The sequence below is a fragment of the Centroberyx affinis genome, unplaced genomic scaffold (assembly GCF_046629955.1).
Source record: "Centroberyx affinis isolate AG114_WGS23_722 - 3 ecotype Tasmania unplaced genomic scaffold, CSIRO-AGI_Caff_v1 ptg002483l_1, whole genome shotgun sequence".
Lineage (NCBI taxonomy): Eukaryota > Metazoa > Chordata > Actinopteri > Beryciformes > Berycidae > Centroberyx > Centroberyx affinis.
Genome location: NW_027280713.1, coordinates 112,753 through 123,287, shown reverse-complemented (window position 1 = coordinate 123,287; position 10,535 = coordinate 112,753). Strand labels below are relative to the sequence as shown.

The window sequence follows — 10,535 nt, the reverse complement described above, 5'->3', positions numbered from 1 at the left end:
ACCAGTTACTGAATGAGCAATAGAAAAATTCATCCTCACTTGAAAATGGTGAATTAAAGGCTTTGGAAATCTCCAATCTCCTAGACAGAAGCCTTTGTTTATACAGAGAATTTGCCTCTGCTGCTTCCACCTAAACCTGTATTGTCCTACATTTCCTCACAATTTACATATCAAAGAAGACTGCATTAAAATGGCTTGGTCCAGGAGACCATGTCTTAAACCAGCAGAAATACGCATTGCTGCAACCTAGTAAATGATATTGTAGTGTACATACTAATTTCATTTTCATTTCATTTGTCATTCTGCCTATTTTGTCATTCAAACAAAACAAGAGCCAAAGCAACCTCCAGCCAAAGCAACCTTTATTAGAAGATTATAAAATCAGAACTACAAAACAGTAAAACACAAAACAATAAAATGTATATCAAACACAAAACAATCAAATATATCAAATAGCCCAGAGTGAAAGATAAATTGCGTTACGAGTGCAGAGAGCCAACGCTGTTGTGGTTGTTGGTCAAACGGAGAGTTCAGCAGCATTTTGCCATTAATGGTCCTTCCCTCTGGGCTCTGTGGCTTTACTGAGGTTCCCTGCCTCCTTCTTTAGGACGCTCAAAAGGGTTTGTGAACTCTCCAGAATCTATGGGAGAGGAGAAAGACAGACAGATCAGACACTTTGCTAACCCCTGAAGGGAAATACATACACACCGCACCAACAGTGCGATCCATAAAAATCAGATGAAATAAAAGCATTAGCCAGAAGACATAAGGAATGGGACGATATATCGGAATTCAATATATCGCAATACAAAAATATGACAATACGTATTGTGGGGCAGAAAAATGCTTCACGATATTAGCTACATTTTATTCTGCTGGAGTGATCACAAATGAGACGGTTTGTCCATCACAACTTCACAAGCTGTCCATCCAAATTAATATTATTTGCACTTTGTAATGTGACGTTTTTAAATTGTTTACATTCTAGCAAGCCAATGCCATCGCTAGAAAGATTTGTGTCTCATAAAATAGTCATAATTCTGCAGTCACTTTGTTGTCATTGAACTTTTTATCAAACTTTTTATGAACTTTTATTGAATCGTGAAGCCCATATTACGTATGGAATCGTTATTGTGAGATAAGCATGTCGTCCCAGCCCTAGAAGACATACACTCCCGCCTCTACCTGACAATATGGCGTAGAGTAATTTTAAAAAGGGTCTCGGCACTGCTGGCTACTTTGTTGTTTTTAATAAGCGAAGCTTTGGGGTGTTTGTTTGCAGTGATTAGGCGGTCAGTGGGAGTTCAATGTCAACAAGTGGGATGTGCCTGTGTGTGAGATGGACTTTCTGCAGTCAGACAACATGGTGCATCATCTTCTAGGGTACAAACCACTGATGGAAAATGACGGTATATAAAAGGTGTATTAACTATAAAATTTGTAGATTACGACCACATGGAGGACAACCACCGATACACACAGAAAATAATTAGAAATTTTCATAAACTCCAGTCTGACACAAATGCAGTGGTTCAACCCGGGGGTCGGGAGTTGATTTATTGGATAGGGAGAAAACATTTCTACTATACAAATTTATTATCATGTCTAGTTTTTTCAGATGTTTCTCTATTTTTTTCTTATAAAATAGTTTTCAGCCTCCAGGCCTCCTCTGATAATTAATCAAATTAAAAGACCTGAAAAGGGAAAATCATTCTTTGGTTGAACTGTTCACCACTCTGCATATGCAGCCTGTGATGGCACTGGTTCATTTTAAGGGGTCACGGGCCAAAAAGGTAGAGAACCACTGTACTAATGTATATAAATGTAAATTATATAAAAGGGGGTTAAAATGTGTTTTGTTGGATTTACCCTCCACTACATCCAGACACATGACAAACACACAAACACTAAAATGTTTGAAGAGTTGTCTCAGAAGTAATAAACATTATAAACTTCCAGTTTATACAAACATTTTGGTGCGTACAACCAGTGGAATAAGATGGTCCGAACTAGTAATTAGATTGTTCTTTTAATTTTTTTTTTTAATTATTAGTGAATATAAAAAGCATAAATAGCACCCAAGACAGTCAAGATGCAAACCTTCATGTAGGCAGCCTCTGTCTCAGCGATTGTGCGGTCTAGAGTGGCGCGGGCGGCGAGTCTCTTGGCGAGGCTCTCGTTCACGCGGCTCAGTTTCTCTGTGAGGACGCGGATGTCGTGCTGCAGACGAACTTTCTCCTCTTCCTCCTGCTGAATCTGACGGTTCAGCTCCTCTTGCTTGGAGCACATGTCCTCCATGCCTGAGAGAGGGGGCACATTAATTACACTGGTGGTTCAGAGGGTAGTCTTATATTGTTACTTCTGTTGTTTCACTGATAAAAACTGATTTGGGCCGATAGCAGCCGAACAGTTACATTGATTAAACTGATTTACAGCTAAGCTTACAGCAGCCAAACTGTCTATATAAAAAGTATTTGAGCATCTAGAGCACTATATGCTCAGTAATGGGAGAGCCTAGGGTTTCTTTCTTTGCGCATTGTTTCTCTCTCTCTTTCTCTACTTGATCATGCTTTTTTTAATCATTTTTCACTGGCTGTTACTAGTTTACCAAGCATCATTGGTAGGAGTAGATGGCTAATGGCTTAGCTGCACCACAGTCAATTATAGATTTCACTATGGATCAAGACCCAATGAGTTACGAGCTGTCTAGGGATCCCACCATATTTTCCCAGAGCCTGGGTGCTTGGATGACAGTCTGATGCTGAACAGTCTGAGCTTATGTGCACTAAATACTGCATGGACCGGGCCAAAAGGAACATGGTAGGCTTTTTAGTTTACCCCTAAAACTGAGAATCTATTGCCAGTGACATGAGGAAATTTCAACAGACACCACAGTTAGCAAATTAATCATCATGACCAATAGTGGTTCCTCAAGCTGCGGGCCAGACATCTGCAGTGGAAAGTCTTCCTGAACTTAAACCCCCTGTACAGCAACAGTAACACCTGAGACCCTTACCATCTGTGATCATACACCCACTCATTCTCACATGGACTATGCAACCACCCACACACACAAGGACTGTGATCATAGGATGTGTGTACAGGTATATGTATGTGTGTGCATGACAACAGATGTTCTTTTTATGTCAGATGTCTTTTTATGTCAGATGTCAGATTTTTTATGTGTTGAGGATTGTTGGAGCAATAAAGTTTTATCTTATTTATCTTATTTCCCGAAGAGGGAAGGATGTCAACAATGTACTCACTGCTCTTGACATGAAGTAGGAAGGGATTAGTAATGCTATGCCAAGAGGAGTATGAGAGAAGAATAATGAATAGAGAATTTACAGACAAGGGGTAAAAGGAGAAAACCTGAGGAGAAAACCCTACCCACCTCAGGATGAGAGCTTCATCCGGGTTCGTCAACAGCATGATGCTGGCCACACAGAACTACAAAACCTATGCCACAATCTAGGTAGCATAAAGTCTGTGTAAAACCTGTATTCCACTTCCAAATCCCTTATAGTCTATTTGGAGTAAACTCTGCTCTTAATCTAAGAGGATTGGGGGGAAAACCCTGTAGATTTCTTACAAAAAAACAGGTCATTTTGGTTGTTTATTTGTCAAGGCAGTTATTTCAGAGAGGACAAAACTGATGTAGGTCCTCCAAGGTGACAACCACCAGCCTCCCTGTCGCAGCTCTAATACTAGTGCTGTCTGAACAGGGACTGCTCTCCAAGTAGGGAACAGTTAACTGTCTGCATAATCTCTGCAGGTTAATCAGATTGTGCAGTGTCATCGTGCCTGAGAGGTCAAAGGCTGGAATAATAAAGCACATACACACAGAAAAGCAGATTTCACTGTTAACTGCGCGCCAAACGATGTTGTCGCTGAACTGACAATTCACTTCACACCGAGTTGACATGCCACCTAACGTACAACTCACCAGCTACAACACTTTTCAATGTCAAAACACATTAGCCGGCGATTATCGACAGTAAACAGATCACTTACACTTGACAAGTTCATTGTTGTAGGTCTGAAGTGCAGCACCTTGCTGGGTCATGTCGGCTCTGATTTCAACCGGTTTTCAGACTCCGTTTGATTCAAAGATATTCATTCACAACTTTCTCTTTCTCGTGCGCGGCTAGCTAGCTTGTTAGCTATCTCGCTAACACTTCAAATGCCGAGTTTCCCCGAGCCCATAAAGACGGGAATATAAACCGATCTTCCCTCAATAAAGTGCTTCAAAGTCTCCCTACATAGCAAGTTTCCAGGACAACTAACGTTAACTGAACCGCTGTTGAGCGCCATGGACGGATGTATTAAACTACACGCTTCCGCCACACTCAGCCGTCATCATCACGCGACAAACATTTTGTGCCAATATCCTGCGACACACACTTGAGAAAAAGTGGACTTGAGGACTTCTTATAGACAATTCTGAATTCTGAACTCTGAATGTCAATCTCACAAAAAAAGGACATACATTTTATTTTCATAAGGACAACATTAAATCTCTTATAATCAATCTCCTTATTTTATTGGGAAGATACCTGATTCATAAAACAAAATGGTCAGCAAGCAAACCTTATTTTTAATATCTTTAAAACTGAACTGAAAGCATATTTTAATACAATTGAAAAATGTAACAACCACAAAGCAAAGAGAACAAAAAGTAATACCCCCACACTTCACTGCTGTTAGATTGAATTCTCTTGTTCTTGTGTATTGTTGTTGTAATTAATGTTGTGTATTTGTGTTGTATGTCTATTTGTATTTGCACTGTATGTCTTTCAATAAAAAAAAAAAAAAGGTCCACTTGATAAAACCCTTGTTGAGAAATCAGGAAGGGTCATGCAGCCATCTAGTGGCAAAGGCTGCAAAAACAAACCTTATTACCTAAACAGAGACATTAGATTTCAACTAAAGGACTATTCAAATGCACTTCCGCTTCACTCAGAGAAGATACACGCCTGTGGTGTTGAGATGAATGTCCAAAATATGAAAAGTATACAATAAATTTGCTCCTAAATTCATTCAAACTCCCTGTGGTTTCTTGGGGAAGAGGAGAAAACAGTTAGTTGCTGCCAGATATGTTTCATTGTGTTGTAGTCTCAGGGGTGATAATACAGTGACTTGATTGTCGAGGATGCATTTGCATATAATCCTGCAATTACTGAATTTGCCTATATCCTTTATTGTACCATATTCATCTGTACTGTATCTTATTTCATCCTGTACTACTATTGTAATATGTTTTGGCAACACTCAATACTGCCTGATTCATGCCAATAAAGCTATTTCTGAATCTGAATCTGAATATTATACCCTGCAAGTGCTCGACCGCGTTTTTCTTGTCGTTGTTGTTTTTATTGCAAAAGTGCGAAAATTATGCACAATCATTTATACATAAAGTTGTCAACACTGTAAGGCATTACCAAACGTTGTTGTTAAGGAGGGAAACATAAAAAGGGTGGAAAAAATAATAAATGTAGGCTATAAGAAATAAAACAAAACTATAATTGAACAATGAACAAAAATTATAATAAAAAAACTATATTATCACCCCTGAGCCCAAACTGCTCTCCCTCCTCTGAACTAAGCTTTAATCATTTACATACATTAAGTGTATCATTCTTTCTTGTGTATCTGTACTGACTGCTTCATGCAACTTGTTTACCAGATCTTTGTGTTCTGTTCCTGTCTTTATCAGACAGTCAAGGACATGTAAAACTCACACATAGTACCCCAATTGCTACACTTTGTTTCAACTCTTCCCTATGCACTCGTCTTTGTGCTGAAATCCATACTTATATCACTCTTTTTGCTTCACTGTTCAGAGAACAAAGAACTTGCCACCAGCTTGTATATTCCTTCTCTCTGTGCGCGTATAATAAACCTTTTTGGAAAGACCTCTCCCTAAATTATTGATTATTAATCAGTTTATACTAAATTCTTCAACACTTGGTCTCTTTCCCCACACAACAGTTAGGTTTCAGATAGGTTTGCAGCGTTTACGTTACACAACGTTATCTAAACACAAGGCTGGAAGTAACTAATTAGCCTACATTAACTTATGCTACTGTAATTGAGTAGCTTTTAAGTGCAACTTAAGTATATTTTTACAGAAGTATTGTACTGCATTTTAAATCACATCCCTTACAGATAGGCTACAGATTTAGTGGCTCTCCGTAAGCAACAGAAACTGAACCATCATAAATTGGCAAATTGTGGAGCGATTCACAGTGAACGGTCAGTCAGCAAAGAAGAGAAGAGTAACCTGGCTTTACTTTGTGCACTTTATTTTGTAATCTAGTTTGAACTCTGTCCTCTCGTCACATGGAAAAGATAACATCTAACGTTTTGTTTTCTAAAAAGTAACTTTTTAGAAAACAACTTAAGTAGATGTTTACACCAGGCTACTTTTACTTCTACTTAAGTAAAATATCAGCAAAGTAACAGTACTTCTACTTGAGTACATTCTAGTAGGCTACTCTTTCCACCACTGTTTAGCCTACACAACACACATACTACCAATAGAGAACATTAAATGAGTTGCCAAATCTATACTCGCTATGTTATTGTTAGGTTGTGCCAACCTTAAAATGCCCTGTACCAGTTACCTTTGACATTTACTTCAGCTGTGCTATGTTTTTATTAGCCTACGTTAGCCTATGTGATAATCTAAAAGCTGCACAGGCAGGACTATTTAACTGCCGAATTGACCAGAACACCCTACTGGTTAGTAATAAAGTCTCAAGTTAGATTTTTGCCAATATGCAAATCAGAAACAAATTGACAGATTTTTTTCAAAACCATCAGCCTCTGCCCGCTCCTGTGGTTTTGAATGCAGAAATCTCAGCAGTGCACCGTGGCTGTTCACTTTGTTTCACTCACTACCATTTAGCAACCTCTGCTCATATTTAGTCATATTATGCTTCAGTAAAGCAGAAATATTATACATTTAACCTGCAAACTATAGGCTACAGTAAATCCCTTGCTCTAATGAAAAATGTATTATTTATAAAATTTATTGTATATGGTGATCAGCATGCATTGTTGATGTTTAACTGTTTATATTGTGCATGACTGCCTTTTGATTTTATACATTTACAGTTATTCAATACAAAAAGAAAATAAAAGTTAGCAACCAGTGGTGTGGTAAGTATGGTCCGGACCAGATTTTTTTAAAAAAAAGCTTTAACTTTAGCAAACTTATTACAGGCAGGCTCATACTGCCACCTACTGTAGAGGTTATATTATGTGAATACTGCAAGCTGTAATTAAAAGGTTCACAAATAACAACAGGACTCTAATAGGGCTTTCATTTGTCTTTAAATTAATTAATAACAACTGATCACTGTACAGGCCAATAATAGCCTAATTCCTGTGGCACACTGGGGGCTCGAGCCCTCCGTACAGAGCCTAAATCACCAAAACCAAAGAACTTTATTATAACACAACCTGCGCATCATTCTCCAAACCCTAAAAGGAAAACACTGAAGTTACAAAAACTGACAAATAAACCTGCTGAAATGGTGAACAGCAGGCATTTATATAAGCTAACAGGCTAACATGATGAGGTGAGAAAATGGACTTTATCAGGCATGCATTCCCTTTTAACTTCAAAACAGAGGGTGTACTATATCTTTAAAGAAAAGGTAGAAAGCAAATCTTTAAATCTTAATAGATTCCTTGATGGACGTCCATCAAGGAATCTATTAAGATTGTGGTTAAGATTGTGGTTGTTGTATACACTGTTCTCTTCTGAGAGTTGGCATGAGAAAAATCTAATAGTTCTATAATCGACAGCTGTAGGAACCACTAATCCCTTAAAATAACCTTACATTTAAGTTACATTAATTCACCCCTTAATTCATGCAAAATCACCTTAAAATTAATTAAGGGAGTTATTAATGGAAGACACCCCATCACCCCCCTTAAGCACCCCCTTTTTGGACTTTTGGACTTTCTAATATAATAAAATAAAAATAAAATAAAAATTCAGGGAAACAGGAACTTTCTATAATAACTAATTAATAACCCTGTAAACTGTGCACAAAAGGCATAACAAATCCCTTACTTACTAGTGTATCCATGAATCGACCCATATATCCCTTAAAAATCCATGATAGCCTACTAACATTACTTTTTTAAAGCTATGTTATTTTTAATGGATAATTCATGCTTGTAATAGATAACTTAAGGACATTTCATGGATAAAATTAAGGGGTTTGGTGTCGTGGTAATGTTTTTGATTATTTTCAATCATTTACCACTGGTAAATGATTGAAAATAATAAAAATTCAGTAGTTCATCCATTGGTCATGTAATGGTATCTAATACAAACCTTATGATAAAACAACATATCTAGAGCCTATATTAAATATATTGGCCCTAAAAATGCAGATTAATTTAAAAAAGGGTGTACTTACTGATTTGATCTCTGTCCTGAAAGAGAGTGAGAGAGACACATACAGTTAGCTAATTTATTAGCGTTAGCTTACATAGAATTCTGACTTTAAACTCATAACTCAAATACATTTTTCACATGTGGCCCTTTTGTACTAAACAGTAATCTAAATACAACATATTATCCGAGGCAGGTCGCCCTTTAGGCACCAACCAAATGGGAATCAAAGTGCAATAAATGTCAATGGCAGGTTCTCTATAAGGCTCTAACCAAACAGGAATGTAAAGTAGGCTAACCCTAAAAATCTCTAGGTTGTAAAGTGGGCTCCAACCAAGTAATACCGTGAGGCCCACGGCTATTTTGTCTGTAATGTGAACAAGTGGTTAACAGTCGTGTGTGCAACGTTGTGTGGTGCAAATGTGTTTATTATCCTATCTTACGGCAAACCTACCGTGTTTCACCCCTAGGAGATAAAGGGGCGTGTTACTGTAAGAGGCTGACATGGACCGGGCCGCAGCAACGGGGTCAGTTATCGACAAGAAGCCCTTCAAGAACTGGCTGAGCATTGGGAACTTGCCGGTCTGAAAGTAACGTTTCTCAGACAGATTCAGGAAGCCGACGAAGGGCGCCAGAGGTCCCAGACTCTCTGCAACCTCAACAGCATCACGGTAGGTCTCTAGGTCGCCGGTAAATACCATAAGGGCAATGCCGAGCACCTTCGGTATTATAAGGTAGTCCCGGATCTGTGTGAAGGTGGCTATCCCAGCTCCCTCAACAAACTTTCCCAGGGTGGCAACGGTCTCCGCCCAGTCATCCTTATGATCGGCAAGACACGTGATGTAGACAAAAACCAACAGGAACCGGGAGTAGCGATCCCTGATTATCAAGGCAATCAACGCATCAATGAATGCGGACGATGGCATCAGGTCATCTGGGATGTCAGAGATCCCGCCTCTGGTATCTCTCCACTTTTTCAGCCGCTTGCCGGCAGTCTGCGCAGAAGGTGCGGAGACCGCCTTGGAAGCAACGGCGTAAATTGCAGCCATCAGCGCATCCAGCACTTTCCCGGTGCTGTGGGCAGGCTGTGCGGGGCCAGGCATAGCTGTGAACGCTGCGGTCTTACCCTGGCGTCGGTGAATGCGGTGTCGATCAAGACTGGCCTGCCACTGAGTGACGTCTGCTGGGAGCGGGGTCCCGTCTTTGGTCGTAAAGTTGTTTCCATCATACCCGAGCACACGGAGATTTATTGCAAACCTCCCCTCCTTGGCAACGACCGTGTGAAGACGTTCAGGCTTTGCAGACCCAAAGCTCAACACGGCACGCAGGCAGTGGATGGCTGTGTCAGTGTCCTGTTCCGTTATGATCTCGGCACAGTGAATCAGGAAAGTCGCGCCGTCAGTGAAGCGTTCATCGACACAGAAGACATCTATGGGCTGCTGCCTAAACGTATATAAGCCCCTGAATGGGTTATTCTGGGGTAACTGCATGCGCCGGCTCACACGCACAAGCTCGGACAAGGTCATCTTGTGGAGTGCCGACCCGGCCATCAAGAAAGTAGTCTAGCTATCAAGGTCTCTTTGACAGGTGTGAGATGATTTCCTGCTCGCCTGTGAAATGAACGAGAGCCGAGTGCGGTCAGGAAACAAGCAGAACACTCCCACACTCACTATTCTTCTTTTTCTTCAGTTGTGTTTGAAGACACTTGACACAATGACAGAGCCAACAGCAGAGTTCAGGTTTTGAGGCAGAATCTTTCACTTCAGTCACATCATTCCAACCCAGGGTAAATCAAATTTGACATTTTTCAAAGCCCTGGGACAGTTAGTCTAAGTCAGACAGAGACACAGACAAATATATATAGTGGCTTGATTGTGGAGCGGTAAGGGGGTGAGGTGAGGCAGTGTTAATGACAGTATATCAGTGAGGAAATGCTAAGGTCCTCTCTGTCAAAGCTGTAGCAAAGAAATAAAACTTTAAAAAATGAACAATAAAATAAAATTGGTGCTTAAATTAACAGTAGTAGTAAGTGCACGTAATTCAAGTTTTTCAAGCAGCAATTCAAAGCTAACAGAATAACAGTATTGGGTAACTAGAAGGGTGCATTTTCTGGAGGAAATGC

General features: G+C 39.7%; 1 protein-coding gene across 2 annotated transcripts; it reads right to left on the bottom strand.

Moving 5' to 3' along the window:
- Positions 1 to 344: 344 nt before the first annotated feature.
- ssna1 (Sjogren syndrome nuclear autoantigen 1) lies at positions 345 to 10,163 on the bottom strand. Of its 2 annotated transcripts, XM_071534107.1 has the most exons (4): positions 8,868 to 10,163; positions 8,439 to 8,454; positions 2,101 to 2,300; positions 345 to 640 (listed from the first exon to the last, which is right to left on the bottom strand). In XM_071534107.1, the coding sequence occupies exons 1-3, from the start codon at positions 9,961 to 9,963 to the stop codon at positions 2,123 to 2,125; spliced, it is 1,290 nt and encodes a 429-aa protein (XP_071390208.1). In that variant the 5' UTR covers positions 9,964 to 10,163; the 3' UTR covers positions 345 to 640; positions 2,101 to 2,122. The 2 variants fall into 2 exon arrangements, with proteins under 2 accessions (XP_071390208.1, XP_071390209.1); XM_071534108.1 differs by lacking the exons at positions 8,439 to 8,454; positions 8,868 to 10,163 and adding an exon at positions 4,015 to 4,354.
- Positions 10,164 to 10,535: the final 372 nt, after the last annotated feature.

Excerpts from the sequence above, each read along its gene's own strand:
- ssna1 (XM_071534107.1), bottom strand. The coding sequence starts at position 9,963 with ATGGCCGGGTCGGCACTCCACAAGATGACCTTGTCCGAGCTTGTGCGT.